This window comes from Centrocercus urophasianus, unplaced genomic scaffold, assembly GCF_019232065.1.
Source record: "Centrocercus urophasianus isolate 14NV4802_14NV808 unplaced genomic scaffold, USGS_Curo_1.0 seq_35, whole genome shotgun sequence".
NCBI lineage: Eukaryota > Metazoa > Chordata > Aves > Galliformes > Phasianidae > Centrocercus > Centrocercus urophasianus.
In genome coordinates, this window is record NW_024884922.1 from 4,923,457 (window position 1) to 4,948,060 (window position 24,604).

At 37.5% G+C, this 24,604-nt stretch overlaps 1 protein-coding gene across 1 annotated transcript in view; it reads right to left on the reverse strand.

Moving 5' to 3' along the window:
* The window catches only part of RIT2 (Ras like without CAAX 2), a 192,350-nt gene that overhangs the window by 82,170 nt on the left and 85,576 nt on the right, over positions 1 to 24,604 (reverse strand). Inside the window, exon 4 of the mRNA XM_042831208.1 lies at positions 4,469 to 4,660. Coding sequence (XP_042687142.1) covers positions 4,469 to 4,660 — 192 coding nt within the window. The remainder of the gene's footprint in view (positions 1 to 4,468; positions 4,661 to 24,604) is intronic.

A 24,604-nucleotide genomic window follows, 5' to 3' on the forward strand; every position in this document is an offset into this window, starting at 1 on the left:
GAGAGGAGAGGAGAGGAGAGGAGAGGAGAGGAGAGGAGAGGAGAGGAGAGGAGAGGAGAGGAGAGGAGAGGAGAGGAGAGGAGAGGAGACATAAATATTTGCAGTGTCTCAGCCAGTTACCAGTATGTAAATCCAGGCAATATTTGAAATATACTGAAGATTTATTCGTTAAAATAAATAAATTTTAAAAAAATCTAGAAGTTGATGTTCACAGTATCTGATGACCAGTCAGTTCCTCTTGAACAATTTTAACAGAAAAGTCTCATCTAAGTGGAAATGTTTTGCAGGCAGCTGCTTCAAGTCAGGGTAACATATCAATCCTGACTTGAGAATTACATTAAGGAATAATAAAAACTTGGAAGATAAAATGAATTATAAGCAAGCAATAAGTACTTGTAAATAATAAGCATTCCATGTAGAATATTGTTTCATGTTAAAGACAGATTTTGTACTTTTTATTTCTTACTTCAGGAGAGATGTCTTAGGGGGAGGGATTAAAAATGAAATGCTTTCAAAAGTCTTGCTTTGGCTTGCATTTGGTGCTTGAACCCACTAAGATAGCTCATGTGTGGAATGGTAAACAAGTGCATAATTCTTGTCAGGATCAAGATTGTACTGGCAAAACTAACAGCTGGATGACAGATTTCCCAGAGAGGCCAAGATCTGAAAGAAATGTAAACTGACCTTATGACCTTAGACTCAAGGGCCATCAACATGTTATCTATGGACTTGAGTGAGCCCACAGTGTATTCCTCTGAGGTTGCAAAAAAAAAAAAAAGTATAGGAAAAAAACTTTTCCATGAAGGCTATGCTGCTTCCACATAGATTGAGTTCCCAAAGTGGTTCTCACATCCACATTAAAAGTTTGAAAATATTGCTAGAAAATATCTGTTCTTTTCAGCTCAATGCCAGCCCAGGGTTCGAAAGATCTCATAGATTTTTCTTTCTTTCTTTCTTTTTTTGTTTTCCCCATAGAACTCATGGATGTAATATGTTGCAAAGGCAGCAGCAAAGCCTTCTGTACAATTTTTGGACAATCTCTTAGCAATGTTTTTGCTGCGGTTTTTTGTGTTTTTTTTTTTTTTAATAAAATATTTAATTTAAAAGATGAAATTCAGATTTAGTATAGCATGAATTCAAACATGATCAGCTGATTAAAGTTTTGTTTTTTTTTTTAGGATTAATATGTTTAAATTTGTACACATGTAACCATTACGTAGTTTTTTAACCTCATTATGAGTCATCTGGGATAAAGTTAGAAAACATAGCTAAAGTGAAAATTTCTATGGTGCTTTGCATCAGATGGTCCTAAATGTTTCAAAACTAATGACAGTAAAAGACATGTACAGCCTATATTTATTAACTTAATGGCTTTAATGTTGAAAGACACTGAAATCAAACTGGTATCTACTCAGACACTTGGAGATTTACTTTTTACATCAAACATCTATGGGCTTATATATATATAACACTTAAAAATTCTTAGAGCAATAGCTAAATATCAAAAGAAGAACACTGATGAACCCCTTAAAAAATCGTGTCCATTTATTCTTTTAGTGGACCTCTAAATTTAAGACAGAATAAAATCAGAAAGGACAAAGGCAACTGAAGAATGACTGGTGAAAAGGAATAGAGGATGGAGAAAGCCTTACCACCAGATTGGGTACGCATTATGATAGTAGGCTGGGTTTGGAACACCTCAACTGTGAGAAGAAGCTGAGAAACCTAGAACCATTCAGCCTAGAGAAGAGGAGATTTAGAGAAATCTAGATCTAAACACATGTATAGACATATGTATCTGTAAAAACCTGAAGGGAAGGTGCAACAAGAATGGAGATAGGCTCTTTTCAGTGGTTCTCTGTGTCAAAACAAGAGGCAGTAGGCACAAACTGTGTTGCTGAATGTTCTGTCTGTATATCAGGAAACACATTCACTTACAGGTGACTGAACACTGGCTCAAGATGCCCAAAGACATGGTGGGTCTCCACCATGGAGATCATTAATGGTTGTCCTGACGTGCGTCTAGGCACCTTACTCTGGGTGGCTCTGCTTGAACTGGATCAGACAGAAGTCCCTTCCAATCTCAACCATTTAGTCATTCTGTGAATATGCTTTATATATACATATTTTTTTCCACTAGTTTTTAGTTGCTCCCTCACATTGTTTCTGGGAAAATTGAAAGTGTTTATTCTTTCGAATGATATAATTAAAACTTCTAAACTTCTTTTCTGTAGTTGCACAGACAAACTCATTTCTTAAGACATTAAAAGTGACAGGTATGCAACAGTGACAACAGTAATTTCACCAAAGCTATGATAAAATAAAAATACTTCAAAATTGGCTTGGTTTTAGTAGTGTTTCTTCTAATACAAAACTGTAGTTTCAAATTACTTTTATTCTTATAGTCCTGTTGATAGATCGGAAGCAAGATGCATACATCATTAAGTATAGTGTGCAGGGGTTCTCATTTCAAACATCTTTGTCTGGCTGAGCTTCCACGGCCTGATTATTGTGGAAATGTCATTAAATGGAAATGATATCAGGGAATGTTGAACTTAATGTGTTTTCAAATACAATGAATAATATTACAGCAGCTTTAAGGATTTTCATAGTAGAAAAATGTTATCAAGCAAAACAACAATATTAGCTCTAGTGCTCTGGTCAGATTCCAGACTGGGTAATTGCATTTGAATATTTACAATTTCTCAATAGCTCAAATTGATTACTTGTGCACCTCACTCTTTGATCACTGATACGTTAATGCCATACTTTGTCAACTCATTGCTGCATGCCAGCTCAGATATAGCTGGCTACCACTGTTGAGCACCCAAGCCATATTAAATGAGTCTTAACTGCAGTACATGACCATGAAAGGATTCCTCTCATTCTACCTTCTTAAGTTACTTAGGTATTGCTTAAAACAGAAGGTAAGAATAGATACGGCTTATTTCAGTGTTACTTAAACATACAGCACAACCTCAAGTTAGAGTTGTGAAATAATGAGCTGCTGAAGTCTGTTAACGTATTTAATACAAATCAGACATACATCTTCATATGCATTGATAATAACTAAATATAAGTGCTCAGTAAAGCATGAGATAAAGAAGTTGTACCAAACAAAACTGGGAGAGAGTCTTTGCATCATTCAGTGAAAATGGCATTCTTGAAAACCTTATGTATATGTAAGTCAATTCTATGCTATTTTTATTAGAATCAGTTTCAATCTCTTATTTTCCCAATAGAATGGATTCTACACCTTTTCTTCAGTTGGTACATGAAGTACCTCAGAATCTGTGCATATTGTGCTTCATATTGCATATTGCATTGTTGTTGTGTTTTGTTGTTTTTTGTTTTTGTTTTTGTCATCATTAAGGTTTTCTCACAGTCTGATTTAGGGAGGAAGTTCATCTGCAAACACATGTTAAGCATTAAACATATTTCATCAGATCTCAGAACTTATTTTGGGTTTAATACTGCTTTGAATTTTCTTTAGATAGGAGAGAGAAGAAAAGAGAATAGGGGGAAAAATGACAAGTCGATAAGAGAAAACAGAATCATGAGTGCGTAGATGCTAATGAACTGAAAAAATACCATTTTATTGAACTGTTAGGAGTATCTGCACAGAATCCAGTCATTTAAAAGCAAATGCAGCATGCATAAAGAGCCTTTTAAGATTTTCACACAGGAAATCTTATTAATTTTTTGTCTTTCAAAGTTTCTGCGTACAATTAAGGATAATTTTTGTTCTATAGCAGGTTACAACCAAGCCATTTTTAACACATTCTCTCCCGAACTAACTCTCTGCACATGCAGACATCAATACAAATAGTATAAAGGAAGATGAGAGGAAGCAAACTAAATAAACTGAGCTAAGTTTACTTTTCATTCTGAGAATGCAATGGTCAGTGACCTCAAAGGAAATAAAATTTACTGCGTTATGGGTAATGATAGCTGTATGTAAACTAAAATGAATTCGTGTCTTACATGTCCCAGTTACGTCTGTAAACTCTGATGCACAGCCACTGGCTTTTCAGGCACAGATGTAATTGTATGAATTTGGCTATTTTAATTAGATTTTTTGCTTCAGCCTGCTTGAGAACAGCCCTTTAATTAAATCTAGCACTTTTATGAAAACAATCTGGACTTAAAGTTTGGTAGCTTCCAAAGACAACTTTTCCCCCTCTCCCCGCCCCAGATCTTCAGTGAATCTATTGTCAAATTAGACACATATAGAACTTCTGAAGAAAATGGAGGGACTAATTTTCAGTGAAAAGTGAGTAATGCTTGGATGTGATTGGCCAAGGATGCTTTAAGATCTATAACCTTTGAATTAAATGTACCACTAACTACTTAATTTGTTACCAATCCTACTGTGTAGATTTTTGTGTTGAGTTGTACTGCAGTACTGCACAACATCTGCTACAGAAATCCCTGAAGTATCCAAGATAAATCAAAACAAGTTGCTTACCTGTCTAAACTCCTCAAGATCTGTTTTGTTCCCCACCAGCACCAAGGGGATGTCATAGGTGTGCCGAACACGATAAATGAGTTCTTTAAACTCAGCAGCTTCTTGAAAAGATTGACGGTCTGTGATGGAATAGCAGATAATGAAACCTTCTCCGCCTCTCATGTATTGGTCCCTCATGGCTGTGAATTCTGCCTAAGAAATTGGAAGAACATGCTCAATAATTTGGCAGACCAAATACTCCATTTTTAAGTAACAGACTTGCTGAAAACATCCTCCTTCCCCCCAGTAATTTCATATTGCTTTACTGCTTTAAAATCCTCAGTGAAAGTTGGATCATCACTCTAGATTATGAACCACCAAGATTTTCCCAGGACTCTTTTTTTTCTTTCCTTTTCCTCTCACTGGAGCTCAGTCTTCCAAGAATATCAAATTAATGTGCCAGCACTCTCTTAAAGAAAACACTCTTGTTTGTATTTCTAGAATTTTCTGCAGCACTCCTGGTACACTTAGATGACTAGCAATTCAGTGCATGCTAACAGGTGTGAAAGACGAGTTATATTACTATCTAGGGATGGAGATAGTTACAAACTCCTTATTATGCACTCAATTCAAAAGCTCAGTAATATCAAAAACACATTCATTGCCTCCCTCCAGCTTTGGAACAGTGCCTAATAAAACAACAGTATCATTTGCGAAAAGTTCTCTTTCAAGTACTCCCCAGGAAGCTGGGGTAATGGGATAATACCATTAAAAAAAAATGAACAATTTTAAATGGAGAAAAAATTGTCTCAGTTTTCTTCTCCTGTGTTTTCCTATATTTTCAAATGTATTTATTTCTACAGTAATATATATATATTAACATGTATTCAACAAGTGCCACATACTAGAAAAATCAAGATTTACTTCTTAGATGCTAGACACTGTAGCTCAAGAGTATGCTTTAAAGGCGGTTTCTTTTTAAACTTTGTTTGTTCTCGATCACAGCTCAGAATAATCCAATACCATGGCAACACTCAGCCAGGATCAAGATCCTCCTGAACAAAATCAACTCTCCAGAGATATTAAGATTCAGGAAAGTTTGTTAAAGCAAAGCATATACATATCAACATTGACCAGTGCTATGAGAAGCAAGATGCAATCTCAACTCCTGCATTTTTTTTTAAATTCTGTTGAGAATTTAAGCTGGGATTTTAAAAATAGTTTAGGTTGAATATATACGGTCAGTTTTTGCTGGAAGTTGAAAGTAGATTCCTTATGCTCTTTTAAAAGTCTGACTCCTAAATCTCTTTCAATAGTCACTCACATTGATTGATAACACTAGCTGTGAATAGACTTTTGTGTTGACCATTATCATTTATTCATGAATGTGTCTCTAATCCAAGGACATTCTAATATATCACTGAAAATATTTCACCTTCTTGAGGAAAAAGTTCATAGACTAAATTCCAAAATAGCAGACTGATAGGCCATTTAAAGGTAAGATTCTACTGCGCTTTACTCAGAATTTCAAAATGTCTGAAATATCAGCAACTAACATCCCAGGAGATTTTTTTAACTGTCAAACTCTAACATAAAACATATTAGGCCATGTTATACCCCACCTTCTTCAAACTGGATATGGGTAGCTGTAGGAAGAAACACAGGATCCATCAGATTTTGTTTTACGTGGGGTAAGAATGAAAGGACATTTTGTTTTTGCCCCAGGTCTTTGCTTTTAAACCACATTAGATATCCAATGGATTAATAAAGCAATACCAAACCACAGAGCATGTATCAGATCTCCAGGTTGTGGACAGGGAATTTTTAACACAGACTGAACACAAACGTATTTCCCCTCACTTACTCACTCTCTGGTTTTACTTAAATAGCAAGATCTCTCCATCACCACTAATTTTCTTCTCTTAAAATTATCTCGTCTAGGATCATTCTATTCCCTGTCCCCCTTTACTCTGCCTTCATGTGGCCCCATCTGGAGTACTGTATTCAAGCTTGGAGCCCCCAGCAGAAGAATGACATGGAGCCGATGGAGTTGGTCCAGAGGAGGTTCATAAAGATGCTTCATCCTATGAAGAAAGACTGAGGGATCTGGGCTAATTTATCCTGGTGAAGAGATAGCTACAGAGAGACCTCACTGCAGTCTTCCAGTACTCAGAGGGAACTTAAAAGCATGAGGGAGACCAACATTTTGCGTGGTCTAATATTGATAGTCCAAGGGAGAATAGCTTTAAACTGAAACGGGAGATTTAGGTTAGATGTTAGGAAGAAATTATTTACTTTGAATGTAGTGAGGCACTGGAACGTGTTGGCCAAAGTTGTGGAAGCATAACCTTTGGAGGCATTTAAGAATAGGTTGGAGATGCTGTAAGAGATTATTCTTTTACATCATTATCTCAAAGCTTGCTGGGGACACAGATGAACAAGTCCAAGCAAGTCCTGGGCAAGGGTTGAGCAATCCTTTGTCTGAGGCACACAGATGGACAAGGCCAGGGGCAAAGAGAGAGAGATGAGCTGCAGCTTAATGGCCATGAAGCTGGATCCTGGTGGTGACTATCCCCGCTTTATGCGATTCTTGCTTCTTTCCTATCTTTTCTGTCACCCCCCCCTTCACTTCCCTGTTTCCATGATGAGGATTTGTAATAAACTGGTTGGACTAACATATGAACCATTGTTTCTTAATCTCATGCTGGGTATACAGATATTAAAAGAACCTCATCTCCCTCCTATAAACTGGAGCGAGACAGATGCCCTGTCGCAGCCTGATCTTGGCGGAGGTAACCATGACACAGTGGTTGGAATTAGAAGATTTTTAAAACTGCTTCCAGCCTAAGCTGCTTTATGATTCTGTGTAAATGTGGCTGTTTGATTTTTAGTTCAAGAGAGGTTTCAAATCTTACTCTTGTTTTATAGGTTTTATAGATATGGAGATAGATACAATGACTTTCCATGTGTTTTAGTGATTTTGGTTTTATGTTTTACCTAGTTCTATTACAAAACAAGAAACAGATTAATTCTGCAACTGGTATACATATATCTTTAATTGTTTCCTGATATATTAACAGTTTTGAAAAAAATAGTCATGTATAGATCTAGATACATTTTTACCTAGTAGGAGAAAAATAATGAGATAATTCCTAATCAGTAAATATCAAGCAGAAGAGAGGAGAAAATCACATCTCCTCAAATAAAAAATAAAAATAAAAATCAATTATAAGAATTAAAGTGAAGATTTGTCATGCTTATAGCACTTTACAGATTGATGCCAGTCTATAATGTTCTCTTGTGTATTATGACTAAGACTTAACTGAAAAACGTGACAGGAAATCTTTTTAAACAAAATCACCTTCCTGCTTGAGAAAGATGCTGTACTTAAGAACAAGAATCAAGTTTGGAAAGAAACAAACAAATTTCTAAAACATTAATGAAAGCAGAATAACTTTTTTCTTTTTCCATTATAATTGGAAGCAGAAAACAAAACAACAGCAACAAAAATTATAATAATTATCATAAGATGTGATAATTCCATATGTTCAAGAAAGTTATGAATACATTCTGATTATGTCATTCTTATATATGTGCCTTTTATCAGTTACTGGACATCTCATGAGATTTTTCAAACAACACAGAATGGACTCTCAGTCAGTGTGCTGAGAGGCAACTTATTCTGATGTATCAAAAACCACACATCCAGCTAGACTGATTTATACCTCATTGATCTCCCTCCTTTATGAGTTGTATTTATATCTCTTTTAAAACTTTTTTTGTGAGTCATATGAGCACTCTAGTAAAGACAGGGATACAGAAAGTCCCAAGTGAGTTATGTCTTTTTTGTTTTTCATGAGTAGGTACTCACTCTTTTGAGTACCAGCCCCAAATCTTATTTTTTTGTCTTCCTTAAGTTGGTAGTATACTTGTAGATACTCCTTTCTACACATTTCTATGTTTTCCTTTCACGTATCTTAGAAGTTTCAGCTCCATTGACACTTTGGGATCCCTGACATGCAAAAAAATACTTCCATATCCATGCTTGGGAGGCTGTACATATTTCCACATCTCACATACTTTCATGAGACAAGCTGAATATCTATAAATGTTTGTTTTTGTTGGTTTTTTTTTTTTGTTTCTGTTTTTGGGTACTTATCTTCTGGTTTCTTTCTGTTATACTGATTTGTGTTCTTTTACTCTACTTTCCATAATGAGAAACAGTAAGGTTTTTCATAAAGAGCAATATTTTTGATTAGATTTTAAATTTATACTTTTTCACGCAAATATAAATAGGATTTTTTTTTTTTTTTTTTTTTTTTTCTTTACAGCTTGGAATTCTTTCTAAATGAGATCAGTACAGTAACATCTACAGAGAAGGAAATTAGGACATCAAGCAAGAAAGTTGGCTACTCCGATATATAGATCTTTATGGATTAGTTTATGGCTGGCTATTAAACCTAATGGTCTATCCAATGCTCAGTTCAGAACATCTCTACCTTGTAGACTGTAATAATCTATGTAATAATATTAAACAACAACAACAACAACAACAAAAAACCAAACACTGTAGGTATGTCAGATTCTTTACTATTCCCTCAGTATTTCTTCCTGAACAACTACTACAGAAAAAATGCTTGACTAGAAAGTAATTTCAGAATATTGTTATGAATCACTACATCACCATTTTAGACCAAGTGTAACAGAAAACTGAATTCAATTATCTCAGATTCTAGTGTTGCTAGTAGAAACACTCAGCAGCAATAACAGGAAAAACAAACAAACAAACAAAACAGAGCGAGTGAAAAGGGAAGAGGAAGAGATAACAACAACAGCAAAAAGACAGAGACAATGAGCCGGGGGCCACTGTGGTATGTCCCTTCTATTTCACTGTGTGTGATGTGTTTGAGGAGGAAGCACAGTGCAATACTTAAAAGTTCAGGTCCTCCCCATGCTCCTCAGAAGTTCAGTGTTTAGAAACTAAAAGATGCAGCATCTCAGAAAAAAAGGTCTTCTATTTTTCAAATAGACACACACTCCACACATTCTGAAATGTGTTTTGCTTTTATGATATTGGCTTGTAGCTCTGGAAGAGGTTAGAGTCTCCCCAAGGAGGCCATCCTCACAGTTTAAGAAATGCCACTTTTTCTATCTTGTCTTACTTCTGCTTGATGTTAGAATTGGGAATCTGCTAGCAGATGTTCTTAATCAAAGCTGTCTCCCTGATTACCACAGGGTCATTCTTATTATGAAGGCTTTTACATTGCCAGTGAAAATTGGGTGATGGGGTACACTCTTGGAAACAAGCAGAATATTGTTCATCTGTAATAATGAACAAACAAGATACAATGAGCAAAAACTACACAGGAAGATCAGTGGGGAAAAATAAATCCTTCAAATAATGAGTGAAAGAGTCAAATGTAAAGATCATAAAACTTAGGTATGTAAAAAGATATATATTTTTTTTCTTTTTAATTCAGAAACTTATATACAAAAACAAAACAAAACAAAACGAAGTTTATCTCAAAAGTTTTTGCAAATATGGTTAAATATTGTATTCCAGTAAATGAGTTTTCAAGGCCAAAGTGCTGCACTACCCTTTCTCTCTTCTAACAAATTCTCTTACACAAACATCACAGCTGCCTTCCTTGGGCACTATGTGTAGTAAAGTATTCATTTTACTACTGAAGAACTGATTGGTGATGTGAGGTTCTGGCAAAGACTTGAATGAAATAATTGTAAGACAGTAGAGTTTGGAATCACACTTGGAAGAAACAGGGCAGTAAGTAGGATGAAACCCTGAACTTCAAGAGAGCTGATTTTGACCTTTTCAAGAATATACTTGGAGACATCCTTTGGATTAGTGAACTGGAAGATAAGGGATCCCTTAATATTCACTTCTTCCATGCTAACAACTTGTACAGCCCTAAGGCTAAGAAAAAAAAAAAAAATTGCCAAATCACTATCTATCACTTTTAAATTTCATGGAGAATAGGAGGAGAGCCTCAGGAATGAAGGTTAGCCAGCATCACTCTAGTCTTCCAAAGGGCATGAAGGAGGATCCAAGGGACCACAGGCCAGTTGGCTTTACATCCACTGCTGGGAAGATGATGGAACAGCTTATTCGGATTATCATCTCCAAGTAAGTGGAAAAAAAAAAAAAAAAAAGAATGCTATCAGGAGAAATCAACATGTGCTCACAAAGGTGAAAACACACTTGACCAATCTGGTAACTTTCTATGATGTCATGTCATGGAAATTGCCTACCTTGACTTTAGCAAGGCTTTTGGCACTCTCTCTTATAACATTCTCATAGGTAAGCTAGGGAAGTGTGGCATAGATGAGTGTATAGTGAGGTGGATTTATAACAGGCTGAGTAACAGAGCTTGGAGGATTGTGATCACAGGTGCAGAGTCCAGTTGGAGGCCTATAGATAACAGTATTCCCCAGGAATTAGTACTGGCTCTGACCCATGTTTAATATCTTTGTCAGTGACCTAGATAAAAGGACAGAGTGAACTCTCAGCAAGTTTGCTGATGATACAAAGCTGGAAGAAGCAACAGACACACCAGAAGGCTGTGCTACCATTCAATGAGATGTGGATAGACTGGATAGTTGGGCAGAGAAGAACACTATGAGGTTCAACAAGGGAAAGTGTTTGCTCATTCACCTGGGAAAAAGAACTGTGCGCGTTAGTATGGGTTAAAGGCTGACCTGCTGAAATGTCCTCTGTTGAGATGGACCGAGGTGTCCCATAACTCAGCGGTGTGCCCTTTTGGTTAAGAAGGCCAATGGTATTGTAAGGTGCATTGAAAAGAGTGTGATCAGCAAATTGAAAGACATGATCTTCCCCATCTGCTCTGCCCTGGTGAGGTCACATCTGGATTACTGAATCCAGTTCTGGACTCCTCCATTCAAGAAAGACAGGGAACTTCTAGAATGACCAGCAGAGGGCCACAAAGATGATTGGGACTTGGAACATCTCTCCTATGAGGAAAGGCTGAGAGATCTGAGAGTCTAAGTGACTGAGAGGGTTTCTAATCAATGGTTATATATATCTAATGGGAGGGAATCAAGTGCCATGGGCAAAAATCTTTTTGGTGGTGCCCAGCAGCAGGACAAGGAGTGATGGGCACAAACTGGAGAAAATTATTGTTTACTTTGTAGGTGACAGAACACTGGAAAAATTGTCTAGAGAAGTTGTGGAGTCTGCTCTGTGGACCTGCTTGAATACTCTCCCCTACAGCCTACTCTAGGGAACCTTCTTTAATGGAAAGGTTGGACTAGATGATCTCCAGAGACCCCTTCCAAACCCTATGCTTCTGTGATCCTGTGATTCTATGATTTCTTCTACTTCTTGAAAATTATAAATTGAACAAAAATGTACACCACTGAGATGTACTGTAATAATTTAGTTTTTTAACAATTTTCTTTATTTTATTTATGTATACAAGGCTGAGTAAATTTTAGAAAGTTGTTTGTTAAATGCATGCTGCAAGAAGCCTCTAGAAGTTATTTTTTTAAGGAGAAAGTTTCTGGATGGAAAGCTGGGAGGACACACTGCATCTTAATATTGCTATTTCTTTAGATACAGTAGACACACATTATTTTATCTGGTTTCTATTACTGAAAAGGTAGACACTACAGCCAGGAGAGAAAGATGTTTGACTCCTATGTGTACTTCATTCCACCCTCAGAAAATCATCTGAGAGATGATGGATGAGTTTCTCTTTTACCTCCCTCACTACTTCAACTGTAGATTGTTAACTGAAACAAAAATACCTCTCCCAACCTCTGCCAGCCACAGTTCCCACTTAATCACATCTGTCATGCATTTGGATGATGAGACTTGTCTTTTTGTTCATTTTGAAATTTTTATTTAGTTTCTTCAAGACTGGTATTTCCAGAGCAGATTGAAAAGTCTGGACTGAGTAACATCTGGTGCCTAACACAAATGGATGAATTTTCTCTTCACAGCACTCAGCAGAAGGAAATACTGTCCCTCAGCATGGGATAAAATACATTCAAGATGCATTAGAAGATAATAGGTATGCTTTCTTTTTTATCACAGATGTCAAGAGTTTCAGACATTCTCTATTTACTTGAATAATTCCAGCATGCAGTCAACAGAGGCTACTAGAGACAACAAAACAGGAAAAAAAATCACTGACTTATCAGCATACGTTCACTTTTTGTTTCCCTTCTTTTTGCATTCATCCTTTGCAAACAACAACAAGAGAGAAGCACATCAAAAGATACGGAAAGAAGTGTACAGCAGGTGGTACTTAGCCATTTGTGCCAGCCCAAACCATCTGCCACATCACTAGGAGGAAAGAAAAGAGCTGAATAACAGCTCAGACTCAGATGAAGAAAAAAAATGCTGGAGCTATGGCTTAAATAGTTGAGAACAGGATTCATTCTCTACATCAATCTCTTCACTATTCTGGTTGGATATCAGACACTCTCTTACAACGCTTCTGCTTGTTCCAGTAGTGATCCAGCAGTTCAAAAGTGGAATTAGTATAAACAAGAAATAGACCATAAGCTTGCAGTGGAAATGGGTTACTATTACAAACAGTCCCTTGATTAATGGTCAGCCAGCATCTCATGCCTTATAATTATAGGAATGAGTCCTTGCTTCTCTTAGCAATATCCTTGATTTTTACTGGCAACAAAATGCACATTACAAACAAGCAGTATACTACAAAAACAACATAAAGATGTAGTTTATGTTCCTAGCATGCTGATGTCTTTCTGAACATAATTTGGCAGCTTTCCAAGACAATATTATGATCTCCACATTGTACAAAATCAGTAACCTTCTCTTAATTCTGGGAACAATCAAGTAAAAAGCTGAGATAGATACTGAAATTAATCCATAATATACAAGACAACCAGCAGCAACATCAACCTTATAGATGCTGGTGCCTACTTATCTAGCCACTTCTCCTGTTTAAGTTAATTAATTTACTTAGGGAGATAAACAACAGCAAGAAGAATATTCTTTCTGTTTCCTCAGAAGATAGATAATCTTTGCAGGAAGATACAGGGATGATTTTGAAGTTTTGCAATAAGTAGTTATACTATTTCTTTGCTGACATTTCTGAGGGTTTTCTGAGAGTCCATAGGCACTCTAGAAACTGAGGAGATAAGCTTATCTAGATGGAATGAATGACAGGGAGCAATTCAAGACCTTGTTTATAGGAAAGAAAATAGCTCAAACTGAGTAAGTCAGAGTAACAGACAGCTCACAAGTTGAGAAACATGATTAGACTCAGATTGAAGCACAGAGACTTCCATCCATTTATTTGTTTATTTATTTATTTATTCTGGAGAATTTCTAAATTCTGATTTCTTAACCTGAGTTACTACATGAGGTATATTCATACAGACATTAGTCTCCTTTTCTTTCAGGCGAATCTGAAAGCTCAAGCTGATATGTGTAAATTTTCACTTCTATTGCAAATAAACAGTATGAGAAGTCAGTTTCATTATGGACTTTTTTAAAATATTGTGGGACAACTTGGTTTTATCACTTGTGAATTCACATCCTTTCCTACATGGGAATATAAAGACCTGTGTTCTATTTCTAGTTTTAATACTTATTCCAATTGTATTTGGTATTGCTTATAGTCAAACGTTTTCTGCAGCATTGTCTATTGAAACACAGGTAAGGATGTCCCTAGAGGAGACATTATAGGGTCTCTTACATTGATTTGTCACTAGTACATTGCCCACTAGCTAACAGGAGAACATTTTATAGACGCTTACTTTTCTGTATTCATTATTGTTCTGCAACGTAGTTGGTTTACAAAGTAAGAATGAATCATGGCAGCAAGGTGGAAAAATAAATAAATAAATAAATAAATAAATAAATAATAAAAATAAATAATAAAAATAAAAATGAAAATAACATCCTGATAAAATAACTCAGGGCTTTAATAAATAGCACCACATTTTGACTCAGTTTTCATTCTGAGGAATTACTAAATAATCTCAGGCCCTCCTTCCAGAAGTAGTTTATTTGAACTGATGTTCCCATTCTAACTGGCCTCTCACATGAAGATGTATTCACCAGTTTTCTGCAACTTACTTTGGCTAACTTAATTAATCTTCTAAAGACAATAATAAAAGTATAGTCTATAACCTCAGAGATGTTACCTATTTTTTCATTCAACCAAAATATGAATAAAATCACCATATCACTTCTTGACAATGCCAGCGAAATGCCTCAGTGGTACATTCCCTAAATCAATGAGCTTTTTCTTTCATCTTAATGCTAATGGTTTCTCTTAAGAATCTATATCTTAGTAATTTTCTCTTAAAAGCATGCACAGAAGCAATCTTCACTGCTAACTATATCTAAAACCACCAGCTGTATTTGGTTTATAAGGCTTTTCCCTCTTTCCTCATTGGTATTCAAGAAAGAATAGAGGCAATTTTTAGCTTTTATCACAAAAACATAAAAAATGGTAAAGCAAAAGAATTGATTGCACAGTAATTACATTTTAGTAAACAACAATTAAAAAAAAAAAAAAAAAGCCAACAGCCCGCTAGCAGAGAGGTAATGATTGCAGCTTCAGTCAGGGGATACAAGCAAAGATCTGTCAGCCTAAATAGTGTCGGTAGAGTTGCCATCATCCCGATGGAGTCTTTTGCAGCTTGCAGAAGTGAAGCAGAATGTGAAAGAATCAGATATCCCATCACTCCATTAAATGACTGTAAATTATATGCTGGCTTGCATATACCTTCACTCACAACAACTTCCATAACAAGATTATTTCCCTTAAAAATTTAACAGGAATGATATTTCTCTCCTTTGCCCTGTAGCCTACTGATCACCTGAGATAAATCCTGAATTGAGAATCTGAAGATGTGAAGAAAATAAGAAAACAAGCCTCCAGTTAGGTTTTTTTTTAGATTTCTGTAATACTTAAACAATTGTGAGTTCATTCTGCCACTGAAACCTAGCTCTATATTTACTTGAGAAATGCGCTTCCAGAGACAGTATACATCATCACAAATAAGAATACAAAATAGTTACAGCATAGCTGCACTCATTTTGTATTATTTACAATATTCACAGAATCACACAGAATCACAGAATTGTAGGGGTTGGAAGGAATCTCCAGAGATCATCGAGTCCAACCCCCCTGCCAAAGCAGGTTCCCTACAGCAGGTCGCACAGGTAGGCATCCAGGCAGGTCTTGAACATCTCCAGAGAAGGAGACTCCACCACCTCCCTGGGTAGCCTGTTCCAGTGCTCCGTCACCCTCACTGTAAAGAAATCCTTGTGCACATTTGTGTGGAACTTGCTATGCTGCAGTTTCCAGCCGTTTCCCCTCGTCCTGTCTCCACTCACCACTGAAAACAGTCTGGCCTCGCCATTCTGCCCCCCACACCTCAGATATTTATAGACCTGGATCAGGTCCCCTCTCAGTCTTCTTTTCTCAAGGCTGAACAGACCCAGTTCACTCAGCCTTTCCTCATAGGAGAGATGCTCCAGGCCCTTCACCATCTTTGTGGCCCTCCGCTGGACTCTTTCCAAGAGATCCTTGTCTTTTTTGTACTGGGGAGCCCAGAACTGAACACAGTACTCCAGATGAGGACTCACCAGGGCAGAGTAGAGGGGGAGGATCACCTCCCTCAACCTGCTGGCCACGCTCTTTTTAATGCATCCCAGGATGCCATTGGCCCTCTTGGCCATGAGGGCACACTGCTGGCTCATGGCCAACCTGTCGTCCACCAGGACACCCAGGTCCCTCTCTACAGAGCTCCCCTCCAGGAGGTCATCTCATAGCCTGTACTGGTGCATGCAATTATTCCTCCCCAGATGCAAGACTCTACACTTGCTTTTGTTAAACCTCATCCGGTTTTTTTTCTGCCCAGCTCTCCAGCCTATCCAGGTCTTGCTGAATGGCAACACAGTCTTCAGGTGTGTCAGCCAATCCTCCCAACTTCGTATCATCAGCAAACTTGCTGAGGGTGGCCACCATCCCCTCATCAAGGCCATTGATGAAGATGTTGAACAAGACTGGACACAGCACAGACCCCTGAGGAACACCGCTGGTTACAGGCCTCTAACCGGACTCTGCACCGCCAACAACAACCCTCTGTGCTCTGCCAGTCAGCCAGTTCTCAACCCACCTCACTGTCCACTCATCTATCCCACACTTCCTCAGCTTTGTTATAAGGATGTCGTGGGGGACAGTATCAAATGCCTTGCTGAAATCAAGGTAGACTACATCCACTGCTCTCCTCCCTTCCACCCAGCCAGAGACAACATCATAGAAGGCTACCAGGTTGGTCAAGCACGACCTCCCCCTGGTGAACCTGTGCTGACTACTCCTGATAACCTCCTCTTCTTCCAGTTGTCTGGAGATGACATCCAGCACAAGCTGTTCCATCACCTTTCCAGGGACAGAGGTGAGGCTGACTGGCCTATAATTGCCTGGGTCTTCCTTCTTGCCTATTTTGAAGACCGGGGTGACGTTGGCTATCTTCCAGTCTTCAGGCACCTTCCCCCTCCTCCAAGACCTCTCAAAGATGACAGAAAGCGGTTCAGCAATCACCTCTGCCAGCTCCCTCAGCACCCATGGATGAATCCCACCGGGTCCCATGGATTTGTGAACATTGGTGTTGCCTAGGCGCTCCTGGACCACCTCTTCCCTGACAGAAGGGAGGTCTTCCATTCCCCAGATCCTCTCACTAACCTCCAGGGTCTCAGATTCCCAAGGGGGAGCTTTTTCACTGAAAACAGAAGCAAAGAAGGCATTCAGTATCTCCGCCTTCTCAGCATCCCCTGTTACCAGAACACCCCCATCACTTAGCAGGGGAGCCGCATTCTCCCTGCTCTTCCTTTTACTGTTGACGTACTTAAAAAAGTCTTTTTTATTATCCTTTATCGCCTTCGCCAGATTTAATTCCAGGTGGGCTTTAGCCTTCCTCGTCGCATCCCTGCAGGCCCTGACAACATTCCTGTATTCTTCCCAAGTAGTCAGACCCTTTTTCCACATTTCATGAGCCTTCTTCTTTCCTTTGAGTTTGTGCACAAGCTCCTTGCTCATCCACACAGGTCTCCAGCCACCCTTTCCCAATTTCTTCCTCACAGGGACACACCGATCCTGAGCTTGGAAGAAGAGCTGCTTAAATGCCAACTAGCTCTCACAGGCCCCCTTGCCTTCCAACACCCTAGCCCATGAGACAGCCCCAAGTAGGTCCCGGAAGAGATCGAAGTTGGCTCTCCTAAAGTCCAGGATAGCAATCCTACTTTTTGCTTTACTTCTTCCACTCAGGATCTTGAACTCCACCATCTCGTGGTCACTCCAACCCAAGCTGCCCCCGACCTTTACTTCCCTGACAAGCCCTTCTCTATTAGTGAGAATAAGGTCCAGCAGTACCCCTCTCCTTGTCGATTCCTCAACCACCTGCATCAGGAAGTTGTCTTCAACACATTGCAGGAAACGTCTGGACCGCGCATGCCTGGCCACATTGCTTTTCCAGCAAATATCTGGATAATTGAAGTCCCCCATAAGCACCAGCACCTGGGATCGTGACGCTGCTTCCAACTGTTTGTGGAAGGCCTCATCAACCTCTTCCTCCTGATCAGGGGGCCTGTAGCACACTCCAACAACAGAATCAGCCATACCAGCCCGCCCCTTGATTCTTACCCACAAGCTCTCCACTGCTACACCACTCTGCCCCAGATGGAGTTCAATACATTCAAGCTGCTCTCTTACATAAAGAGCAACTCCACCACCCCGCCTCGCCGGCCGATCTTTCCTAAAAAGCACATAGCCCTCCATGACAACATTCCAGTCTTTCGAGCTGTCCCACCACGTCTCTGTGATCGCAATGAGATCATAGCCATGTGACTGCATGCAGATCTCCAACTCTTGCTGTTTATTTCCCATACTGCGCGCATTAGTATATAGACACTTCAGGGAAGCAGCATTCCCCTGCCACACTCCATCCCTTTGAACTCCACCCTCGTCACCCATCAAGTTCACTTTTGAACCTTGAACTACCTGAACCTCAGCAGTCCTCATTTTGTCCCCTTCCCCCTTCTTACCTAGGTTAAAGACCTTTCAATGAGGTCCGCCAGCTCCTGGGCTAGGATCCTTTTACCCCTTGCAGACAGGGGTAAATATTAAGTTTAGTATGACTGTAATTCAAAAGGTTTGAGTTGTCATGTTCCTATAACTTACAGATTTATTCCAGCATTCTTTTTCCTTTGTATTTGAACTAGTGTTTCTGATGCAAGTGAGATGATTAGGTAGCATTAAGCAGAAGGGAATAGTCACTGGATTGGCATCCACGCAGTCATGAAGAACTGCTTTCTGTGACCTTCTGGGGACTTGTGGGAACAGAGTCTTAGATGAAAAAGAAGGAATGTGTTACCTTGACTGTGAGCAGCTTACAAAATGTCTGTAAAGGTATGCACAATAAAGCTATCCTGCTCTGAGGTTTTATTGCCTTGATATAAGGATACTAAAAGCATTCCATCGTACTTCACATATTTACTATTTAGATGTCTGTACCTTGTTTAGCTGCCTAAACTTTCCTCATAGTCAATGAAAAAAAAGGAAACCCAGAAAGCTGCCTAAATTTCTTTATTTATCTGAGAATTTGCAGAACTATGCTATCAAAACAACTATGTTTTCCCAGCAGCTATAAGAATAATCTGAATGACTAGTTCAGATGCAGAAACTTACTTTGTGAATAATTTAAGTTAGATAAGATTAATTCCTTTGGGAACACACGGAACATACATTAACAACTGTGTAGTACCCCCACCACAGTCTTTACCGCATGGCACAGCATGGCACTATGAAATCGCCGTCGTAGCCTCTCAGTTAGCACCTGCCAATCAAAACATGACTTGGAAGGTAAATATTATCTTGAAGACATAATTCCCTGAAACACAATATGGAATGGTTCTGTGAAAGAGCAAGTGGGATCTGGAAGGCAAAAATAGCAATGATTAAGCATAGTCACTGTTTCTGAAGTGGGAAAGAAATAGTAGATACTAAAATTTTTGAGCTATTTTCAACAAGGTCACACATTATGTTAAGTCCTCTTTCACCCTATAATCCCATCCCTGAAGAGATAGAGCTATAATACAGAAGGAGGAAAACTTGTAGTTCTCCATGTCCACACGTTCTGCCCCAGTCCTAAGACAGTGCTTCAGTTCCTATTGGAGGTGAAATGTGTTAATTAGGGATGACAGAAATGGGTAAAACATACATATGCAGGAACTTAATGAAGAAAATGCAGTGATAGCATGTTACAGAATGGCAGGTAGTTCTTGCACCACCAACTTCTAGGGAAACATTAGATTAAGACACTGCACAGAGTGCAATGTACTTCAGATTGAGTAAGGAAGAAATTTTGTGTATTATATGCAAGTTTGCTCCCAGAGAAGCCTCCAGTATAGGTATACTGAAAGGAAACTCAGAATTGTGCTTCTTTTATTCTCTTTTCTAATGTAAAGAACTCTTTCTGACAGATACATGGAAGTCACTGACAGTGTTTCTAATAGACAATGCAAACGTGTACACAAATAGTTTTCACCAGGCACAGTGCCAAAGTGTAGTAGTCTTAAATATTCAACCAAGAGAGTCCAGAAAGGATCATCTATCTGATGTGTGAAACATTGTTTTCTGTATGGGCATGAAGGAGAATAGTTAGTTCCTTCCTTGAGTGTCGAAGAACTCTTATTTCATACATTTGATATGAATAAAGACTTCGGAGGGGAAGAAGTGTTTCTTTTCAGAAAATATATGTTTTTAATGAACGTGTAAGAAAATTCAGAGGGACCAATTCTCTGTAAATTCAAACTATTGCCTTTTTTCTTTCTTTTTTTTTTTTTTTAAATAAAGTTATGAACAGACATGCAGTTTGTAATTTATGAACTTGTATGATTCAGATAAGATCTGATTTTATCTGGTCTACTAATGCATATTGAATGTAGTGGTGGAATATCCGGCAGATACAGAAGAGCACTGTTAAACTGAGATTCTCTGGGACATCCCATGGTCTCTGAGAGCCTTGATGCTCTGTTCTACAAGAGACATCTTTCTTGATCATTTATTGTTTCTAGGCCAAATAGCACTGAATAGCGCTGTTACACAGTCTTGTTTTCTTAGCATACAAGCTAAAGTTTCAGTAATGAAAATACATTATTAATGTGAATTCTGTGAAAATTGGTACAGGCAGAAAAGAGGTTTCTGTCCACAGCAATCAGTGTTCTGTGTAAAGTTACTTCAGAACAAATGATTTTTGATAGGCAAACCTCTGGAATTCCTAACTAGATTATCTAGGACAGCTGCATGTTATAAAAAGAAATCAGGACACATACAACCAAACTCTGACAGAAGTAACTTCTTAGGGGTTCCAATGCCATTAAAAAGTAGTAAGAAAAGCTATAATGTTAGAAGAAAAGGCAAATTTGCATAACATTCTGTGAATAACCTGGATGAAGTTTAATTATATAGGATGCGCTTATACAGTTATTTTCCATGAAGTAGGCAACAGAATACAATAAAAATCAGATAATGCTGCAAGAAAAGATCTGAAAAGAACAATATAGAACTTTTCTGTTTTTAATGGAGTTTGTAAAAGCATGTTTTCTTTTTTTAAATGCTTTTATTTTGTAAAAAATATTAAAAAAAAAAAAAAAGTTATGACACTAATGTGATAAAATTTCATTAGTTTATTAGTTTTCAGAAAAGGAGTTACAAGTTAAAGAACAAAGAACAAAGAGATAGTCTTTTAAGAAAAAGAAGAATTTATTGAAAAGGAAAAAAACAACAGTAGAAAGTATTCTTTCACATGCAACATGGAACAACTTCCATAAGTTCAAAGTGAAATGGTAGTGAAGGACAAGAAGTTTGTACTGCTAGACTCATTGAATCCTGATGTTCACCTTAAATGCCTACCCACTACAATGTACTGGAATGTACATTTTTCACTTTTTATCTTTGCTAAATGTTTCTCCAAAGTCTGTCCATTACCAAATGAAATGACGTGGACATCAGAGGAATTTTAGTACTCCCTAGAAAATATAAAATAGTTTGTTTTAAGAAATCCACCAGATTTCATTTGATATGGTTTGATTCTCTGAGTATGTCATCACTAGTCTGTGAAATAAAATTGATTTCATTTCCTTACTCTATTTCTACAGGGAAAAATTTTTTAAAATTTTTTTGTTCCTTATAAATTTATTTTCCCCACAAAAAAAAAAAAAAAAAAAAAAAAAAAAAAAAAAAAAAAAAAACAAAACCAAACACACTAAATATTACTACTGAATAAAATACTGACTAAAATGAATGAATGAATAAATAAATAAATAAATAAGTATAAAACTACTGAAATAAATAAATATATAAAATTCTTGAGACAAGCTGCAGTAGTGTACTTTGAAATTTGACTTCCACTGATTTAGGATTACAGAGCAGCATGTTTAGATAATAAGTAGAAGGATCTCAGAGAACAGCTTGAGTGAGTCATTGGACTACTGTGTTTAGTCTGAAAAAGTGTGTTTATGTGAAGGGCTCTTGGGACTAATATGGTTCCTCTTCAAAGCCTGAAGCAGGGGTAAAAATCACAGTCTTGGAGCCTGGCAGGATAAACATGTCCTGTGATTTGCTAGCAATTTGAGAGATGGATTTCACTACAGAGCACACTGCTGTTGTCAGGTTGAAAAGTGTCTGCATGAAAATGAATTCATGTGCACACAGCTCCAGACAATGGAAAATCTCCCTGAAATGGCATGCCATCAAATTTTAAGGCCAATTTTTCAAGTCTCTGAGTCACACTTGGGAAATATACTGGTGCACTAAGTTTATCATGAAAAGCTCACATTTTAACAAGCAAAAATCGGTGCAATAATCTTCACATATATCGCCTCACTGTCAGGTAGAGAGAGCCATTTTTTTCTGCATATTTCTGTTTTGTGATTGAAAAATTATTTATTTATTTATTTATTTATTTTTTAATTATTATTTTTTTTTTTACCTAGGATCATCTTAGATTGATTTTCAGGGAAGAGAATTTTAAGTTTAGGCATGAAGTCTGAACATGGAGACTAGATATGTCTGCAGGAGGTTAGCTGTAGCAAAAATAAAGACTCTTGTCTTTATATTATGCACACCAGTGCATAAATACAGCAGAAGGAACAACTGCTGCATATGCTCTGGGAGGAGAAACTCAAGCTGGACTCCCAGAGTAGAAATATATACATATATAAAATATACATATATAAAAGATAATATGTTCATATATACACATATGTATATGTATATGAGAGAATAAGAAAGCAAAAAAAAAAAAAAAAAGAAAGAGAGTGAACAGTATTTTTAAATCCTTGTGGAGGCTTCTTGTGCATGATAGCAGCAAATAGGAATTGTCACACTGATAGCAAATGTGAAGGGAAATGAAAAAGGGATTTGATGTTTCATTGTCCTTTCCTTTGCATCCATCAGTTTTTTGAAATCAAAGCATTACCACCTTTCTAAATATAATATCAGTAAAAGCAGATGAGGTTTGTGACACACACACACAAAAAAGAGAAACCTCAGGAAATGCCCTATGGACAAGGCTGAATAAGATAGTTCAATCTATCTTTATAGAAAATAGTTTGTGTTTGCAGACATCACTGATACTTTTTTTGAACAGAAAAGGTGAGGCTAAGGACACATCACATTTAGATTTAAATGTGCCACAGAAAAAAAAATACAAAAAAACATATTTTATTGCTGTTACTTTCCCTCTTGCTACTCACCAGTTATTCAATCTTTGTAATGGGAAATTCTGAAGTGCTGTTTGTGACAATTTGCTTACGTAGGTACATTAGTAATATCTGCACTTAACATTCTCTGGGGTAAACTTAACCTTATTCTGTCTGAAGTTGACTGGTGTGAGCAAAGCCAGGTAATGCTGCTGGCAGGCATAGCAGGCAATGAGAAGCAGGGGTAGTGAGTTCAGTGAAGCATGACTACTTACAAAAGCCCTAACTGCACTTAGGAAATGCTTCTTTATCTTCTGTGGAAACACAGATTTCAGAAGAACATTATAGTACAATCAACAGTGATATGCCCAGAATTCACAGAACCTCAGTCTATGTTCCATGAACATGAAACTACCATATTTGATGGTGTCTATGTGTGTTTATGAAAATAAGATGATCAGTAACTTAATAAGCAACACTAACAGTTCATTCCTGTTTCTCATGTTATTTTGATAGTTTTTTAACTTCAGAATTCTGAGAACTAAAAACGTATTTCTGAAACAATGTACAGGTTTTCACTGCCAAAGCACCTCTATCTGGCATTTAAAATATCTGACATTTTTATCTGGCTTCAGATATAAAATCTGATTTTATCCATTTTTTTAACTCTAGACTTGGCAATAAAAGAACAGTATTCATTATTAACAAATCACAACATCTGGTCATTGTTGAATATATACATGTACACGTACACCTGTAATTACTGCTAATGTACTGCAAGGAAAGGAGAAGCACATTATCTGAAACATATTCTCTAGAACATCCTCATACATTTATGTCACTCATTTTCTTTCTACCAATTTCTTATGTTTCTCAAATAGGAAGGAATTAAAAATTTAGCTTCTTAGTGTTCTAAAGTGATTAAGATCATGATTTGAACCTGGTCATCATAGCTACTTAGCTATGATTGCAAGGACTCCTAGAGAGAAATGAGACATTCACTATGTATTGCATGACTTACAACACCATCTTTGTTGGTCCCTGAGGCCCAACATTAGAGTAACATTAGTTATTAGAGCAGGCCACCATCAGTGTATCCGGTGCTTTGGATTTCTACCCTAAGTTACTGAAGATACAGGAGGGTGTCAACTTGAATTTCTGCAAGAGTGATGTTAAGTCGTCTGTGAGAAAGGAGGTTATGTTTGCTGCTGACTTCAATGAGATTTGTATTAAGACGTGATTTATTCAGGAGTTATTTAGTGAAATGGGGAGGCAGTCATTTCAAAGCCATCTGTAAAAACAAGCAGCTAAATCTAGAATACTTAGAGTGGATAGCTTCTACAAAATAAGAGCCTGGAAAAGTAGGAAGAGCTTCCTAGCAAAGGTAACACTGAGATATGCTACAATGATTACAGTTTGAACTGGAA